This window comes from Lutra lutra, chromosome 1 (assembly GCF_902655055.1).
Source record: "Lutra lutra chromosome 1, mLutLut1.2, whole genome shotgun sequence".
NCBI classification, from domain to species: Eukaryota; Metazoa; Chordata; class Mammalia; order Carnivora; family Mustelidae; genus Lutra; species Lutra lutra.
The window spans coordinates 109,013,424-109,033,531 of NC_062278.1; the positions used below are offsets into that span (position 1 = coordinate 109,013,424).

Sequence of the window (20,108 nt, forward strand, 5' to 3'; positions counted from 1 at the left end):
CTGAGCCAAAGCATAGGCTTTAACCCACTGAGCCATCCAGGCGCCCCAGGATGGGCTTTTCTATATCTGCTGCAATGCCACTGGGATTTTGATAGGGATTGCCTTGAATTTGTAGATTTTTGGGTAGTGTGCACATCTTAACAATTAAGGCTTAACAATTCAGGAATACAGGATGTTTTCTTTTTATCTTTGCCTCCTTGGCTTAGTTTATTCCTAAGTTCATTTTGATGCTATGGTAAATGGAATTGTTTTCTTAATATCTTTTTCAAGTTGTTCTTTATTAGCATACAGAAACACTGATTTTTGTGTGCTGATTTTGTAGCCTGCTATTTTATTTAATTTGTTTGTTCTAACAGTTACTTTTGTCGACTCTATAGAGTTTTCTACATAAAACCTGTCATCTGAAAACATAATTTTACTTTTCCCCTTTCCAATGTGATGGTCTTTATATCTTTTTCTTGCCCAATTGCCCTGGCTAGAATTTCTAATACTGTGTTGTCGCGGCCAGTGTGACAAATCGACCAGGAAAACGTGAGGGTAAGAGGATGGTGAAAAGAAATTAAGAGACAAAGAGATGGGGGCAGGAGGGACACTGAAGAGGATGTCCAACAGTGCCAATTTTATTCCACATCTTACAATCATTTATAAGGCAGACCAGAATAGGAGGAGTATTACATCAGTACCTAGTCAGATGACCACAAGTTTCCATACCAAGTTTACATTAACTACAAGCAAACCTCGTGATGTCTGGTAGTTTCGGCTAAAGCCATTAGCAAGACAGTCAACCAGGGAGTGGGTTATGGGAGGTACAGAACAACAAGGACCAACTAAGAATTCATAACCCTGACCACATTGTTCCCTTCTATAGGGGGAGTGTGTGGGAAGTCACATAGGCGAGCGCACCACACATAGCACAGACCCTTTTCTCAGTGTTACTCAACTTTCCCGTCCTTAACCTTGTCAAGGTGTCCAGACTTTGAAGGAGACACAAGTCAGGGCCTGGTTTGATCCTCGACTCCAACCATGCCGTGGCCTCCAACACTATGTTCAGCAGAAGTGGTGAAAACAAGCATTCTTGTTTCTAATTTAAGAGGAAGAGCTTTCCGTCTTCATCACTAAGTGTGATGTTAGCTGTGGGGTTTTTTTTTATACACGGCCTTTATTGTGTTGGGGTAGTTTCCTTCTAATCCTAGTTTGTTGTGTGTTTTTATCATGAAAAGGCAAATACTTTGTCCTGCATTGACTGAGATGATCATATAGTTTTTTCCCCCTTAATTCTCTTAATGTGGATACCACACTTACTGATTTGTATATGTTGAAGCATCTTTTTGCATCCTAGGGATAAATCCCACTTGATCATGGTGTATGATCCTTTTAATATGCTGTTGAATTCTGTTCACTAGTATTTTGTTGAGGATTTTCCATCTTTGTTCACCAGGGATATTGGCCTGTAATTTTCTTTTTTTTTTTTTTTAAGATTTTATTTATTTATTTGACAGAGATCACAAGTAGGCAGAGAGGCAGGCGGGGGCAGTGGGAAAGCAGGCTCCCCGCTGAGCAAAGAGCCTGATGTGGGACTCAATACTAGAACTCTGAGATCATGACCTGAGCTGAAGGCAGACGCTTAACCCACTGAGCCACCCAGGTACCCTGTAATTTTCTTTTCTTGTAGTGTCCTTGTCTGGCTTTGATATCAGGGTAATGCTGACCTCCAACAATGAGGCTGGAAGTGTTCCCTTCTCTTTAATTTTTTGGGAGAGTTTTTGGAAGATTTGGTATTCTTTGAATGTTTGGTGGAATTCACCAATAAGTTTTCTGTATGGACCTGCATTTTTCTTTGTTAGGAGGTTTTTGATTACTGATTCAATCTTCTTACTAGTTGTTATCTATTCAGATTTTTTGTTTCTTCGTGATTCATTATTGGTAGGTTGTGTGTTTCTAGGATCTAATTTCCTTTTGATTTCTTCTTTGACCCATGGGTTATTTGAAAATATAACTTAGTTCCTAAATATTTGGAAATGTTTTTTGGAGATCTTTCTTGTTGCTGAGTCTAAGTTACTTCTAGTGTTATCAGAGAACCTTCTTTAGTATGACTTGGATCTGCTTAAATTTATTGAGAATTACTTTATTAACAGGAAATAGTCTGTGTGGTGGTCCATGTGTACCTGAAAATAATGTGTATTCTGCTTTTGCTGGGTGGAGTGTTCTATGAATGTCCATCTGATCTAGTTAGTTGATTGTGTCCTGTAAATCTAATAAATCCTTTCTAAATATCTGCCTCCTTATTCTTTAATATATTGAAAGAGAAAGGTGTGGAAATCCCTGACTATAAAATCTTTTTTCTTCTTTCAGTTCTATCAATTGTTACTTATTTTTAAGCTATTAGATGCATTGATATCTGGGATTGTTATGTCCTCCTTATGAATCAACCCCTTTATTATTCTGAAGTGATCTTCTTTATCCCTGGTAATAATCTTTGCTCTGAAATCTATTGCTAGCATTGTAGATCTTTGCAGTCCTTTTGCTTATAACCTATTTGTGCCCTTACATTTAAAATATGATTTTGCATGTAACATGTAGTTGAGTCTTGCTCTTTTTTTCTGATCTGACAATCTCTTTCAACCCTCAGGTATTTCAAGATATCCCTGCACCATCAGTTTTCTCTTTCTTGAGCTCTAAACATCTTTTTGATATGGTTTGGCTGATACTTTTTCTTAATCTTTCACTATTTTATGAAATTCCTTGTTGCATGTCTTGTCTAAAGGGGGTATTATATCACCAAGGATACTCTGAGTTGTACTCTGTAAGAAATGCTGACCATTGCATATTGCATCAGTTGATTAACATTGTCAACAGAGATATGTCTCTGTTTGATTCCTCACCATTTGGTTAAAAACAGTCTGGGCCATCTGTTCTACTTTTCTTACCCTAATCATATTTTTATCTTGGCTAACTACTGACTTTTGATCTCCAGAAAAGTTTCAAAGGGACTTAACAACAACAACAAAAAAAGATCTATTCATTGTTCCTCTGAAAATGCCTGTTTTTTCTCAGTTATACCAGTTCTATTTGAGTTATTTTGAGTGTGGATCAAATAAAACTAGATTGTGACAGAAAGAATATTAAAGTGTTTGCCTTTTTTTTTCTAGGTAAAAATGTCTCCTTCTTGTCATCCATCCAAAGGAGATTCTGCTATTAAGAAGGTAAGGGTTTTTTTCCAATTTATTAATTTTTTATTTTAATTCCAGTGTAGTTAACATACGGTTGTATTAGTTTCAGGTGTACCAGATAGTGATTCAACACTTCATGTATCACTCATGCTCATCATGACCTGTGCACTCCTTAATCCTCATGGCCTATTTTATCCATCCCCCACTATCCTCTTTCCCTCTGGTAACCATCAGTTGGTTCTCTATAGGTCAGAGTCTGTTTCTTGTTTTTTTTCTTTTTTTCCCCTCTGCTCATTTGTAGATGGTAGTGACTTTTAAAGGCACAAATCCACCTTCCCCCTTCTGCGTCTTTATTCTCCTCTCTTGAGCAATTTTCTCAAAACAACAATGATTTTTAATCATCTTAGTGCTGTCAAAGGTTCTTTCTGATTGGATGCCTTAATAACATATCACCAGTATTCCTTGGCTCTTCCAGGAAGCCAAATGCGGGGGTTGGCAACTAAGAACTTTCATTGTTCTAGAATTCCCATTCTCCTTACCAGGCAGGTATCCTGATCAGTGAGTAGTAGCAGATAAAAGATATTCTAAGGAAGATAGCCTAAGGTATTCTTTCCCTACTGATGTGTTTTCCCTCCAGATAGCTGAGCCTAAAGAAGACTGGCCCGAGATATTAGCATTTCATACTGCATAAGCAAGTGCTCAATAAATACTTGTGGGATGGAACTCTTACTTATGCCACTTCAGTCCCTGACTGTGAACTTTGTAGCACAGAAAGGGTGTGAGTCTTTCAATTGAGCAGTTCTCAGATGGTGTCAAGAGAACCAGGTCTAAAATCCTTTTCTGTATACAGCTGCAACAGTGCAGTTGAAATGTGGTTAACAAGCTGACATTTTTACTGTTTTCTTTTACCACTTTTATTTTGTTGACAACTGAAGTGTCCCTGGATGTAGGTTTTCTTTCCTTGCCCTTTTTATAATTTCAGCCAGCATCCATGTCAGTGAAGAATTGTAGAACAAAAATAACAACTTGCTGGCTCTGGTAACTAACAGCAGGTTCTAGCTTCAAAGCCCTGTGCCAAAAATGGGTCCTTTTCTCTGCCTGTAGAATCCCCTGAGACGTTTTTAAAAGAGAAAAAGAATAAAAACAAAATATGCTATCTGAAAAGCCCTATTCCATGCTGCCCAGGAAAATCTCTTCCATTTTTGTCAGGAGCGCAAGGGCAGGCAGACTGAGGCGATGACTGCTGCCGCCCGGAGCCCCCGCACTGTGACCCGGTGCGGGGGGGGAAGGGGGACTTGAATCACCTGGTCTCCTCGCTCCATATACAGATGAGCAAATTGGAATTCAGAGGGACCTTTTTTTGCCTAAGCTTTCAAGTGTTAGCTATGGGACACACTTCTAAAGTAGAGGTTAAAAATGTGCTTTCGATTCAGCCAGACATGGGTTCAAAGATTGACTCTTCTGCTTATTTATCTGAATAACTTTTTCTTTCTTTCTTTCCTTCTTTTTAAGAGAAAGAGAGAGAGGGATTGAGAGAGAGAGAGAATCTTAAGCAAATTCCACACCCAGCATGGAGCCCAATGCAGGGCTTGATCTTCTAACCCTAAGATCTTGACCCAAGCCAAAATAAAGAGTCAGACACTTAACTGACTGAGCTACCCAGGCGCCCCTAGTGGAACAACTCTCTTAGTCAGCCTCTCTGCTTCCTCTGCTGTAAATGACGGTGCTACCTCTCAGAAGTATTCTGAAGACTAAATGAGATACTATTTTTTAAAAAAGACTTTATTTATTTATTTGATAGACCGGGGGGAGGGGTGGGACACAAGCAGGGGGAGTGGGAGAGGGAGAAGCAGGCTCCCCACTGAGCAGGGAACCTGAGGTGTGGCTCGATCCCAGGACCCCGGGATCATGACCTGAGCCAAAGGCAGACACTTAACCAACTAAGCCACCCAGGCGCCCCTAAATGAGATACTATTTAAGGGCCTAACACTGTGTTTGACAAAAAGTAAATCCCTGGTAAGTTATTGACACATAGTAGGGACTCAGGTATTACTGGTATTACTGAAACTGGTGTTAAAACACAAATCCCCCAATCCTAGTTCTATCAGATGTTCTATCACTTTATTATTGCTGCTTTTTATTGTCCATTCTGCAGGTATTTCTGTATGTAGATACTGAACTAAGCAAGGGACTACAGAGATGACAAGCATAGTCTTTGTTCTCAAAGACCTCAGCACTTACTGGGGAAGGTAGACATGTAAACTGACAGTGACTGTACAGGTTGATACATGCTACAGAAGATGCTTGGGGTACACAAGAGCAGAGTGGAGGGGCTGTGTGGGGTGACTTAAGTGGATTTAATACGACTCTTTTGCTCTTACAGTAAAAAGCCCAATGAAGAAGTTTGAGAAATGCTTAGCTGTTCCTTTAAAGCTTTGTTACTAATTATAAGGAAAGCAAATCCAGCCATACTTAAAGATGTTTATTAAATACTCATTTAGAAATAGCCTCATATAACTTATTTTTTAAACTTAGTAATGGCCTAGCTATCTGTCATGTTAAGTGTCTTACTACTGTCGGGGGGTAGCAGTGTGATGTAAGTAGGATTCTCTTATTCTTGTAATCAGCATCAGACAAACAGAAACTTCCAAAGCCAGTGACTGGCCCCAGGTGGCATTCCTAAGTGATCAGGTGCAGACTTACTCACTATCCATGCAAGAACTGGGGCTATCTCTAAAATATTTTAGTGTGTGTGTGTGTGTGTGTGTGTGTGTGTGTGTGTGTGTGTGTGTGTGTACCTTGAATATGTTTTATTTTAGCAATGAGAACCCATCTCTCGTATTTACCATTCAGATTAGCAAACATTAATTTCACCAATAGAAACATTTCTGTGTTTTTTGAGCTAATGAGCAAAATCTTAGGTGTTGGTCAATAATGAACAGCCAAAGGACTTTGAGTAGCCACTTTTAGGAATTCGTGTTAGCTAGCAGTCTCTGAAATATGGATGCTTGGTTAGGACTGCTGACTGTCCCTAAGTTGAAGCTTAAATAATGCATACTTAATATCACACTGTTATGATTTCTAGAATAACTTTAAAACACATATCAAAGTACATATCAAAACTCAGCCTCTCCCAGACTGAGTGATCAGGGAAGGCTTCTCAAAGAAGAGAAAGCTTGATCTAGTGTTGAAGCACAAGGGGAAATATATTCAGGTAGACATGAGTGAGTACAGGAAATTTCAGAAATAGAGATGGTTCTGTATGTCTTAAATACAGAAGCAGGCAGAGGCTTGGTGAAATGAATGGGAAGCCATATCTCAAAAGAGCCCTATGTTGTGAAATTTGCTTTTTATCTTGAGGATAAGGGTTTCTGTCCAAGGTGAGATTAAAGGCAGGAAAGCAAAAGAATAGAGTGTGCCTGGGCAAGAAAAAAGTCTGTATCAGTGCTGTATTATTGGAATGAGGAGATGAGGTAGATTCAAGTCTTATTTTTCCTCCCCCAAAACTCTTTCTGAGACCCTAAGTGTGAGCCAGGTGTCCTTCCCATTTTGAGCTCTCTCTTCTGGTGCCCTGAACTAGTCCCCACCTACCAAAATGTTTACCTGGCTTTGTAGAATTTGCCTTGTGACTTACATGTCTGCCGCACTGGAGACTGTCCGCCTCAGGAAGGCCGCCCCTGCCTCAAACTTGCTTGCTCTTGTATCCCCCCTACCTGTAGAACCAAATAGTAAGTCAGTAGTTGTCAAGTGAATGAGAGATAAATGAAAGAGACTCCACAGGACTTCATAGCTGTTTATGGGAAGGGAGGGGGGGAAAAGAAATTTCTGGGGCTGAATAAATAGAGAAAGAACAAATGAAACCTCGTTGCTGTCCCACGCTTGTATTCCCAGTGTGGTGAGTCCCTTACTGTTTGAGCTACATCAGCAGTATTCTGACTGAGACCAGTGTGAAACTCAGTACCTAATTGGTACTTCCCTAGTTGTGTATGTATTTGTATGTGTGTGTTTGTGTGTACATATATGTGGACGTCTGCATGTATATTCTGGGTATCATCCTGGAGCTCCATTGTCAAAGTTACATTGACAGATGGAGGCACCAGCAGTGTCTGTTGAACAGTTGACTGCCAAAGTGATGTGTAAGAAACACAAAGGCGCAGTAGTGTTCTTGATTTGAGCCAAAGATTCTCTGTTGACCAATAACTGAAGAAAGTGTTTGATGACTGTGTTGACAATATTGGCTATGGCAAGAGCTGGACGCAAGTGCTGAGGAAGCAGCCATTTTATGTAGGGTTCTGCTTAACTTCCTGAGATGAGTGTCTCATGTAGGAGTTGCTCTTCCACTCTACCACCTGTCAGAATCTAGCAAATTCTATGCGTATGTATACGTAACTCTTTTTTGCAACATAAGCATTTTGCATTTTAGGTATTTGTTCAGAAAGCTCTGGATTAGAAATACTATATTACTATATTACTATATTACTATATTATATTACTATATAATACTATGTATACTATACAATATATTGTATATTATATATATGTGGCATATAAAATTTGTGTGTAATATTTATATAAATATTAAGTGGCTCTGATAACTTCAGTAAAGTTAGAAGATGCACATGCTACTTTAGGGCTTGTTCAGTGTTTGTTCATGGATGGCTGGAAATTTAAAAATCAGGAAGTATTTTCCTAAGATAAAAATTACTGTAAAAGTCTCTTGCAATTAACTTACTCGAATAGATTAAAATGGGAGGTGTTGATAACGTTTAAGGTGATAAATGAGTTTAGAGAGTTAGTTGAAGGCAGCATCAAAAACCACTCAGCTTCGATGCATCTTTTCTCAACTACTGAAGAAACACCAACCGGGAATTTGCAAGATTGGGATTATTACGTGCATGGTCACCAAAGAAAGCAGTTTTGTCTTACATCTCAATCACAAAATCATAGTTATATTCCCTGAGCTGTCCCCAGTTTTAGATGAGCTTTCTCTGCTGGTGTGTTTGCAGAAGCCTGAGGAGTCAGGGGCTCTGACTAATGAGTATCCTCAAGCTAGTGACATCCACTGGAAGAGTCAGTTGGGGTGATGGTCTTCCCAGAGTGAATTCTCCAGTTTAGGACAGGCACTGGGAGAGGTAGGGTAGAAAGTCTTTCTCATAAGTCTAGGGTAAATTCAGTGAATATTCCACATACTTCCAGATGCCAGGTCTGGGAATAACCAAGGTCAGTGAAATACAGTTCTTGCTGTAGACACATTTCCAAGGGAATAATGACTGAACTGTTTAATTTACTAGCCAAACCTCCCAGAGGCTGATTAGCAGTTCCTTAAGTATTCAAGCATATTACGGGAATTTGGAGCAGTTTTTTGTTTGTTTTGTCCAAGTGTTCTGGTGAGGTAAAATTTTTATAGTCTGTTCCCGATCTTGCCACTCATGTCAGGAATGTAGACAACTGTACTCAATCATGATTTTTATTAAATCATTGGCAGTTCTGCCTCTCTGCCTACTTGTGATCTCTGTCTATCCAATAAATAAATAAAATTTTTAAAAAAATCATTGGCAGTTGCAGGGGGGACGGGTCTGGGGTGGTGGTATTTTTAAGGGAAAAAGCCTCACAGAGCCACAGTTTCCATAACAACAGAAAAAGCTGGCTGCAGTGTCTCAGCTGACTGGCCCCTCATGAGCAAAAAATGATAGCCCTTGATGGATGTCTGCTGCCTCTTCCCTTATTTTCTTAGTAGGACTTACATCCACATGTGACTTCCATGCCTCTGCTGATTAAAAAGACAGAAGGAAGCCGAGGACAGGATTTAGTCTTTGTTTTGGCGTAGACAGGGTGGAAGATCTCCACAGGCCAGGTGCCCTTTTATGCTGGCGGGAAGTAGCTGGGGTGCGGTTGCCTTCAGACAGCCGAAAGATGTGGAAGGAAACATAGGCATTCTTTGTAGTTCAGAGGACAGAACCGGTGCCTGTGGGTAGCTGCTGTGTAGATGGAGATGTCAGCTCAGATCGGAGCATCTTCCGAGAGTGGAACAGGATGCCTTGTGAGCTAGCCCGTGATCTGTTACCACAGGCGTTTGACCCCCGCAGCATGGCTGCCACTCAGAGCTGTTGCTGAGCTTTTCCTGCCATGGGTAGGAGGTAGGCCAGGTAATTTTTAGATCCCTTGGTGTGTTAGGATTTTATGAGTCTGCAGTTGTATTAAATTCTAGTGATGTGTTCATTGATGTGCTGGATGATTTCAGTTAGACCCCGTCATCTAGCCTGAACAAGTAGAGTCTATTAAAAAAACAAAAACAACAAAAGCAGATTTGGACTTAGGGAAGGAGAGACTTCATGTGAAAGAATAATTGCAGAAAGAGGAGGGGCTTTTGCTATGAGGAGAAGGTTCCAGCCTTAATATCCACAAGGGTGTCAAAAATCAGGCAGGGCACCTGGCTGGCTCAGTAAGTAGAGCGTCTGCCTCCTGACCTTGAGTTTGGGAGTTTGAGCCCCATCCCACACTGGGCATAGAGGTTACTGGGAAAAAAAATTTTTTTTAGGCAGAAAGGAATATTTTTTTTTTTACAGGGGCAAATAAACAAGGGTAGAAAGAACCAAATGTGGGGAGTAGGTGAGAGTTGATTAAAAATGTCTTTCATGCAGTCAGCTGATTCTTGGAAGGGATCATTAAAGATTGTAGGCTGGCTTGGGCTGAGGGGGGGTCAAGGACTTGGGGGAGGGAAAGAAGCTTAACTGAAGTTTGCTCATCAGATAACAAGCATTTTGTTCCATCGAATCAGGACAAACAGTTCTGCTCATCTTTTAAGAGGCTAAGAGTGGAAATTTGGTGGATCTGTGTCTGGCTTTGTTATAGATGAACTTGGTGGCATGGTGGATTTTTGTCTCAGACTTATGGGGAAGTGTGGTCTTTGCAGTAAGCTGTTTCCCACAATGGGGTGTGGGGATTTCCTTAACTCGAACTGTTCTTCAGGAACTCAGGGCGCAGGTGAAGCATAACATAGCCATGGGTCTGACTGTGCTGCCATGTTCTTTCTTTACTCCTCTCCATGATTATGATCTGAAGTCCATGGCCAGGGCCTTTCTGAAACCTGCTTAGTAGTCCTCATGTAGAGGAAGAGACCGTTAGCTGGAAAGAGCTACAGGGAAGGACAGTGGTAACCCCTGGCTTCTGGTATTCCCTCTTGCTGATGATTGGGCCTATCTTCTGGTCTAAAAAGTGAGACTGGCTGAGGGTCTCAAAGGACCTTAGAGTTCTTACCGAAGGTACTCCTCACCCATTTCTTTTGTATTGAGTATTTTCAAATGTAGCATTTGGATTTCTTTAATGATATTTTAAATGAATGGACTTTTTTTTTTTTTTTTTTTTTTGAGAGAGAGAGCTAGAGCACAAGCAAGGAACAGAGGGAGAGGGAGAGAGAATCTTAAGCAGGCTCCATGCTTAGCACAAAGCCTGACACAGGGCTCAATCTCATGGCCCTGAGATCATGACCTGAGCTGAAGTCAAGTCAGATGCTGAACCAACTGAGCCAGCCAGGCACCCCATTAATGTAATTTTTTTTTAGAGCAGCTTTAGGTTTATAGAAGATGCAATCAGAAAGTACAGTTCTCATCCATCTCCCCCTCCATGTCCCCCTGTTACTAATATCTGCATTCCTGTGGTACATTTATTACAGCTGATGAGCTAACATAGATATGTTATTATTAATGTAAGTCCATAGTTTACAGTCACATCTTGTGTTGTACATTCTTTGGGTTCTGACAAATGCATAATGAAATGTAGCCTCCATTACAGTATCATGCAGTACAGTTACACTGTCCCAAAAATCCCATGCATCACTTATTTAGCCTTCCCTCCCACCCTGCAAACATCTGGCAACTGCTCATCTTTTGACTGTCTCCATAGTTTTGCCTTTTACAGAATGTCCTGTAGTCGGACAGTATGTAGCTTTTGCAGATTGGCTTCTCTTACTCAGTGATACCCGCTTAAGGTTCCTCCATGTCTTCTTATGACTTGCTATGTCATTTCCTTTTGCTTTGAATAATATGCCATTGTCTGGATACACCAGTTTCTTGTCCATCCATTCATCCACTAAAGGACATCTTGGACATCTTGGTTGCTTCAGGTTTTAGCCATTGTCAATAAAGCATTTGGAGGGTTTTGTGTGGACATAAGTTTTCAGCTCATTTGGGTAAATACCAAGGAGCAGCTGCTGGATTGTATGGTAAGATCATTCAGTGGTCTGAGAAGCTGCCAAACTGTCTTCCAAAGTAGCTGTACTATTTTTGCATTCCCATACAGTGAATGTGAGTTCCTGTTGTCCTACATCCTTGCCAGCATTTGGTGTTGTCTGTTTTTTGGATATTAGTCATTCCAGTAGTGGTGTTTTGAATGATATTCTATGTTGAGTATTTTTATATGCTTATTTACCATTTGTATATCTTCTTTGGTGAGGTCTTTAAATGATTTTGAGGGGTTTTCTCTGGTTTTGTTTTTTGTTTTAGTGGTGCTCTAGGGTTTACCCTGTACATCTTAACTTTTCTGATTCAGCTTCTGATTTAAACTAGCTTAATTCAAGTTATATATAGAAGTGTTACTCCCATTTAGTTCTACTACTTTTTCCCACATTTTGTGATACTCTTGTGCATGGTATATCTATTAATGTTACAAATCCAACAATACATTGTGATAATTATTGCTTTGTTGTCTGTAGCCACTTTCTTATCCCAGTAAAGCTTTGTCCCTACCCATCTCCTTTGTGCAAATACATTATACATATATTTCATTTCTGCATGTTATAGGCCAACATTATATTATGTACATATTATTATATAGTTGCCTTCTAGTTCTTTTTACCACTTCTCTTTTGATTTTTCTTACGTGGATTTGAATTGCTTTCCACTATGACTGTGAACAGTGTCTAATCAACTTACATTAGTATTTTTTTATAAGGTGGGTCTGTTAGCAACAACTTCTCTCTTTTTTTGTTATCTTGGGAAGTGTTTCTTTCATCTTCATTCTTGAAAGATAGCTTTATTGGGTATAAGACTATGGGTTGACAAGTTTTTTTCTTAGAGCACTTAGAATATGCTGTCCTGTTGTCTTCTGGCCTCTCTTACTTCTGCCTACAATTCAGTTACTAATCTTATTGGGGTTTCCTTATAAGTGACTCATCATTTTTCTCTTGTTGCTTTTCAAGATTTTCTCCAAGTCTTTGACTTGTAGCATTTTTATTGTGAGATTTTGTGGGTCTCGGCCTTAATCCTGCTTGGAGTTTGTTGAGCTTTCTGGATGGGTAGGTTACTGCTCTTCTTTTCTTTTCCTTTTTTTATTAAAGATTTGTATTTATCCATTTGCAAGAGAGAGAGAGAGAACATGAGCAGGGTTGGGGAGGGCAAAGGAGGAGCAGGGAGGAGGAGAGGGAGAGGCAGACTCCTCGCTGAGCAGGGAGCCTGATGTGGGGCTCCATCCTGGGTCTCCAGGATCATGACCTGAGCCAAAGGTAGACACTTAACCAGCTGAGCCACCCAGGTGCCCCTAGGTTACTGCTTTTCAGTAAGTTAGTGACTCATCAGCCATAATTTCTTCAAATATTTTGTCTTCTCCATTTTCTCTCCTCTCATTTTCTTACTCCCATTATGTATTTGTTGTGGTACTAATGGTGTCCTGCCTTTCTCTGTTTGGTTTTCTTCACTCTTTTCCCCACCTAATCTTCAGCTTGCATACTCTATTGATTTATCTTCAAGTTCGTTTTTTCTTCTGCCAGTTCAGATTTACTATTGAGCCTCTCTCCTGAATTTATTTTAGTTTTATACTTTCAACTCTAGAATTTCCATGTGATCTTTTTTTAATTTATTTCCCTTTCTGATACTCTTTTCTTTTTAAGGTTTTATTTATTTATTTGAAGAGAGAGAGCATGCCTGCATACACAAGCAGAGGGAGAGCAGGGAGCCAGCAGACATGGGGCTCAACCCCATAACCCTGGGATCATGACTAGAGCTGAAGGCAGATGCCCAACCTAATGAGCCACCCGGGTGCCCCTCTTTATTGGTATTCTTTATCGAGGGTGCAATATTGCCATCATACCTTCCTTTACTTTTAAAATCATGCTTTCCTACATTTCATCCATTCCCTGTAGGGGTATGTGGGTTTTTTTGTTTTGTTTTGTTTTTGTTTTTTTATTGATGTTTGTTTTGGGGTGGCTTTTTTTGGTTCTGTAAGTATATTTATCATGGCCGATTTTAAAGTCTTTCTGTTAAGTCTAACATCTGGTTACACTCTCAAGCGAGTTGTATTATCTGCTTTTCTCCTCCCGCAGTATGTGATCACACTTTCCTATTTCTTTATATGCCTTGTAATTTTTGGATAGAACCTAGATATTTTAGGTCATGTAGCAACTCTGCGCATTGATCCCCCACTCCTGGAGTTATTCTTACTTGCTCCACTCCACTCCAGGCTGCTGTAGCCCAAGCTATTACTATTACTTTCAGTGACTGTCTGGGTTATTTTCATGAAGCCTTTCCCCCTACCCATCCCCAAGTGTTAAGTCTCTGATATTGCTTCTTGGGAGATACAGCCTTGGGTATGCCCACAGACAGCTGGGATAGCAGTGGTATTGGTAGGGCTCTCATTCTTTTTCCTTGGCCAAACTAGCTGTTAAACTCTACTGGTTGCTCTGTTACTTTTAACAATGCCCTGGATGCAGAAATTGCCCTACACACTGATTCAGTGAAATTGTGACTCCTTTGAAGGAGTAGTTTCTGAGGTCTGTTTTCAGTATTTGTTTTGACTTCCTTATTAGGGGTGTCCCCGCCTCCAAGCTATCATTTCTCTCAGTTCTCTTTTACAGAGAAGCTGGCCTTGTGTAGGTTGTATCTACATTAAATCCATGAATCTCCTCCTCATTGCCTCTCACCAAAACCTTCACTGTTCTTAAGAATATTCTTAGGCTCAAACTTCTCCACACTCGGTTGCAAATGAAGTCAGTTCCTTTGAGAAGAGATTAGGACCTCTCTGTTTTACTGCCTGCTCCTCCCCCAGGAATAATCTCTGAACCAGGACTCTGTTCCTGGGGATAGGTAGCTTCTCTCTGAATGACACCCCCACTTAGGACTTGAATGCTTGCTGGAAGAGGGAACAGCGTGAGGTCCTCTTGGCCTTTCCTGTGATGGAACCACTGCCTCACAGACTGAAGCAGGGTGATCAGAGAGCCAGGGGTTTTTTTTAGTGGACAGTCCCCAGAAAGGAGCCTGGATTCCATGAGTGCAGTCTGGGTGGAAGAAGGGAGCCCTCACCACTTCTTGACTGTGCTTGCCTAGGACTTATCCTCAGCAGCAGGTAGCTGGAGGCAAGAGGAGAAATTCTGAAGTCCTGCTTATACCGAAAAGAAAGCCCTCCAACTAGGAGCTTGAGAGAGAAGGAGCTTGGTATTCTTTGTGACAGCAGCCTGGGGTGGCGTCTCTACCTCACTGTGCTCGGGTGGGAGCGGGGAGCAGTCTTGGTTCAGAAACCACACACTCGCCTTTCTTAATGATTGGTTTTTAAAAAATAGTTATTTCTTCATTTGCTATTTGGACTTAGGACAGTTTCCAAGGTCTGTAAAAGCTTGGTTTTGGAGTGTGTGTTTGTGTGTGTGTGTGTGTCTATATCTATCTATCCATCTATCTAGCTTCAATGGTGAAAAGGTCATCAGAGCATCTCTTGCTGTCATGCTAGAGGAATTGATCTCTCTCCTCATCTGTTTCTAACAAGCAGTATCCTGCCTCTGAGTGAAAATCACTTCCTGAGGCAGGACTTCCCATGTTTGAGAGTTATTCCTTATTCTGGTTGATACCTCTCTACCTATTGCTCCTGGCCCTTCCTCTGGAAGCCGTCAGAAAGATCGCTCATTCCTTTTTATAGCAGCTTTCCCAAGGCTCTCTGGAGGTGAGGTCCTGAGTCCCCAGCCCTTTGTCTTCTCCTGTGCGGGCAGAACATGGACAGTTCGCTCCTTGCTCACCTCTGCCCTGCCATACCCCATCTCTTCTGCTCCCACCGTGCCGCTTCAGGGCACGTCACCTTAGAGCACAGCGAGATCATCCCTATCCTTATTCTCGGTTCTCCAAAGGAAACCAAAAGCACATTAGATTATCAGCACCCATTCTGCATGGTTGACTCAATGAACATAGTGATCGCAAACTCCTGGTTCTGTTCTCACACGCCACTGACCCCTCCTCTAACTGCTGTTGGTGTCCAGAGCCAGGAGCAAGACTCTTCTTGTAGTGTTTCAGATTGGCCCTTTGGGAATCGAGTTTTTTCATTCCATGCTTTGGCCTCTTTTATCTTTATCCAGCTAACTGATAAAATATTTGTATAAAGCAGAGCCAGGGAGGGAGCCCCACAGAGACCAAGATAGCATTGCTTATTAGTCACCAGGCTCTGTTAACTGAGTGTTAATGGGTGTGATTTTTCTGCCTCTAATAGGACGCTCCTTCCTGAACAGTTGACATGGTTTTCAGAGCAGAGTCTGATCCTAACAGTGGAGCTGTATGTGAGACCGCGTCCCAGCCAGTGGCCGCTGTCTCTTCCAAGCTGGTGCCCTCTCAGCATGTGGGAGAGCACTCCCTTACCAAAACAAGTAATGTCCTTGTGTCCACCATCTCCTTGGAGTTGGGCACACAGCTGAAGTTTCAAGTATTGCTCAAGTTAGTTGTGGGCCTTTCCCTTCCAACAGAGTTTCCTGAGGAAGCTCTCAGGCATTTCCTGCAATATGTGGCAGGGGTGTTTTTGCTTTTCAGTATGCATGACAGAGCAGCTAACAGCCTATTATTTTACGTTAAAACAACTCAGTAGGCCATTCTTAATTGCACTGCGCTGAGAGATCCCCTATTTGGAAAGGTCACGGAACCGAAGAGCAGAGCTTTGCGAGGTTTGAGCTGCTCTGATGTATGTGTTGTTTTTGAGCGGCTGATGTGCTGTCATTGCGGAGTAGAGCTTTCTGTCTGGACTCCTTTCCTGATCAGTTCACGTGCCATCCCTGAAAGCTCACTCCTTGCGTATAGTATCAGAACATGAGGTCGAATCTGTTCAAGAAACAGCAGAAGTCTTTGAGTAAAGTGGAAGGAAAAGGAAAGATGAAATGTGAGCTGGTGCTGAGCGCCTTCTGTTCTCTCTGACAGAAGCCACTGCCGTGGGTCTCCTGTGTTTTGTTGTTTTGCATATTGTAGGGACATTCTAGTCGTGATTTACATTGGTTCTTCCCTTGTGCCATAAGTAAGTTATAGCGCCCCGTCTTGTGTGAAGTTTTTACTGATGGCAAACAGAATTTCAGATGCAGCATATTCTTAAAAGGAGAGACTCCTCTCTACATGGTGAAATCACTTAACTTTTCCATATATTGACTAAATCAGTTAAGACTGCCTTTTTTTTTTTTTTTTTTTTTTTTTTTTGCTAAAGATTTTATTTATTTATTTGACAGACAGAGGTCATAAGTAGGCAGAGAGGCAGGCAGAGAGAGAGGAGGAGGCAGGCTCCCTGCGGAGCAGAGCCAGGACCCTGAGATCATGACCTGAGCCGAAGGCAGAGGCTTAACCCACTGAGCCACCCAGGTGCCCCAAGACTGCCTTTTTATGGTACTAAATGGGTCATTCCATATCTGCCTCTGGCAACTTCACAGCAATATAAGAGAATAGTGAAATTCTACAGAAAAGTCCCTGTAGTCACTGGAAAGAACTTCTGCAATTCCCATGTCCTCTCTCTGTTTCACTTCGCTCCGAGAAGCCCTCTGTACTTCCTGTTTACCTCAGCAGTGTGTTGTCGCTCCCCAGTCAGTGTGTATCTCCGCTGCCCCCAAAAGTTCTCACCAACTCCACAGTCTCTGTCTTCCGGGGCTCCAGTCCATGGTCCCCCTCTTCTAATGCTTGGAAAACTTGAGTGGAACCCTGTCACGAGCAAAATGAAGTCTGAATTGGTTTAGGTCAACAGTGTAAGCTTTGGATGCATCACCAGCCTGCTCTTCATCTTCTTTCCTTCCTTCATTAATCAGTGGAAATTTCTCATTTCCTAAACATAACCAGTCCCATGTCCATATGTCTGCTTTTGTGATGCCTTGTCTTTAGGCATTAGCCTCCAGTTCAAATTCTGCTTTAATACATTCACAAAGCACGTACTAGACACTTACTATGTGACAGGCACGGGTCTAAGTGCAGGCGATCCTGTAGGGAACCAGACCAGTCTCTGCCTTCACAGAGCCCCCATTCTGGTGGTATTTTCATTCAAAAAATGAAAATAAATCTGATTAGAATTCAATAATAGCTTAAAGCATTTGGGGAAGAGGAGTCTTGAATGAAACCTCTTGAAATCTCCACTACCTAAATCAGGGTAGTTGACTGAAACTGGAATATACGTGAATCATTACTGTCACATCCCTGTGAAACCCACATTTGCATTGCCTCCGTTTTTGTCCTTCACATTCACCTTGGTTCCCATGAAGAAAGTTTTGTGTGTACCCAGGATATTGATTCCTTACAGTTTACACAGTCATGTCAGAAATACTTGGTGAGGACTACAGTGGTTGCCATGAAACCTGCTGACAAGAGCGTCCAAAGACCTGTGTGCTGTGTGAGGGAACACCTGTGCTGTTCACTCCCAGGCCTCATAGTCCTGGGCAGGCCCTGTGGGACCCAACAATTTTCCTTACCTATATTCTCCTCTGTTACTTCTTCCCTCTCTTCTTTGGAGTTATTTGACTTTTTTTTTTATTTTTAATTTTTAAAGAGTTTTATTTATGTATTTGACCGAGAGAGATCACAAGTAGGCAGAGAGGCAGGCAGAGAGCCCGAAGTCCGTAATACCTTGTAGGTCCTGGGATCGATCCCAGGACCCTGAGATCATGACCTGAGCCAAAGGCAGAAGCTTTAACCCACTGAGCCATCCAGGTGCCCCTATTTGACTATTTTTTACTATTGATTTTGATTCTTCTATTACTTTTTTAGCTATATCTCTTTGTTTTTGTTTTGTTTTGTTTTGTTTTAGTGGTAGCTATAGGGATTACAGAATACATCTTTACCTTATCACAATCTAATTAGAGTTAATATTTTACTACCTATTATAAAATACAGGAAACTTGCAGTGCTATAAGTCCATTTGCTACCCTCTCCTCATTTAGTTCTGTGAGTTCCATTTTCTTCTGCCCTCAGAAGAGCTCTTTGTCTTAATTGCCAGCCCACAGTGGCATCTATCAAGATAATTGTTTGACTTTGTTCTTAAGTAGGCAACAGTCAGTTAGGTAATCAAAGGATAGCAAGCCTTAATTACATATATGAAGTGAATGCTTTCCCTGTTTTAATTATTTTTAATAAGGTCATTTTATTATTTTTTTAATAATCCTTGTCAAGATAATCGGAAAGAATGATAAGACAAAGGAGGATTTCTGACTAGCGATAGAAAAATGCTACCCCACTAAGAAGCTTTCTTTGTAACTCCACTTTCCATAAAAATAAATCTTACCAGATTTTTTTTTTTTTTAGATCTTCCTTTCCTGACTAAAAGGAAAGACTGTAATAAACCACAGTGCCGGAACCTAAGTTTGCACAGGACAGTTCCCTCAGGAAGAAAGGAGGTGGGGGTCCCAGCCCCAGCTGTCATCCATTTTATTTCCCAGGACCACCATTTTTTATTTCTGTTTCTAATGCTGCCGAACACTGGAGGCAACAACATCCATCGTTATTTTTTGATGTGTTTGAGAATTTGAGTTTCCCATACCCGTGAGGCAGTTGATGACCAGTGTTTTATAGTGATACTAATAATCCCTGTCAAGATAATAGGAAGGTTTTAACACATTTGACCAAGGAACAATATCTTTTAAAATTTGAACTACATTCTACAGTTGCCTAAAAGTTTTTAAAAGTCCATTTTATTTTTAGGCATCATGAGATTATTAGTTTTTGCCACTACAAGTCTTCCCCAGGTTGTTGCCTTTCAAAGCAGGTTAGGCAAGGAGTAGCCAAGCGTGGACAGGTAGAATATACACGTGTCAGTCTTCAGACCCATCTAGCGACAATCATTTTTGTGAGGGACCAAAATGAGTAGACAAGCGAAAGATTACTGTATTCCTTAATGGCACAGCGTGATGGGGCCCTAACACTATGGTGGGCCCGCTGAGGATGCTGGTGGGGTACTCGGTACCTTCAGTCCCAGCACACTGAGTAACATAGGTGCCCCATGGGAAGTCTGTAATACCTTGTACACCCATAGTACCTTACGTTTGTGTAGACAACAGAAAATATCTGCACAGCCTACTTCATGAGGCTCTTATGAGGGAACTGGAGTGGTCTCTTGCTTATTTTAGTTACTTTCATGTTTAATGCACACATTAGCCCAATGTTTGCATTAGCCTTTGTTGTCTCTGACATGTGAGAAAACTGACCTATTAGACAGGTCTGATCCTATAGCCCACTATCCCACATTGGTGATGACTAACTAACTAACTAACATCAAGGATATCAACACAACTAATTAATGTCACTAATTCAGAATAATAATAATAATAATTCAGAACCAAGTTCAAAATCTCTTCCATGATGGCAGAAAATATTCATGAGCAACAGTGTATACACAAAACGGTCTTCACATTGTTGTGAAGAAGTTAGCTTTCGTTCTTTTTTTTCCCCGCAGTATAGTTAGCATACAGTGTTGTTAGTTTCAGGCATGCAGTATAATGATTCGGTATTTCTGTACATTACTCAATGCTCATCGTGATAACCGTACTCTGTAATCCACTCTAACGTTTTCACCATCCCCTCCCTTCTGGAAACCATCAATTCTCTGTATTTAAGAGTTTGGCTTTTTGTTTGTCTCTTTTCTTCTTTGTTCATTTGTTTTGTTTCTTAAATTTCACATATGAAATCATAACGGTATTTGTTCTTCTCTTATTTCACTTAGCATTATACCCTCTAGATCCAC

The 20,108-nt window shown here is 41.1% G+C and overlaps 1 protein-coding gene across 2 annotated transcripts in view; it reads left to right on the plus strand.

The window, feature by feature from the left end:
- Positions 1-20,108, plus strand: part of VPS8 (VPS8 subunit of CORVET complex) — a 247,869-nt gene that overhangs the window by 214,288 nt on the left and 13,473 nt on the right. For both annotated transcript variants that reach the window (XM_047732015.1, XM_047732018.1), the window contains one exon: positions 3,150-3,203. In XM_047732015.1, the coding sequence (XP_047587971.1) occupies positions 3,150-3,203 (54 nt within the window). The remainder of the gene's footprint in view (positions 1-3,149; positions 3,204-20,108) is intronic.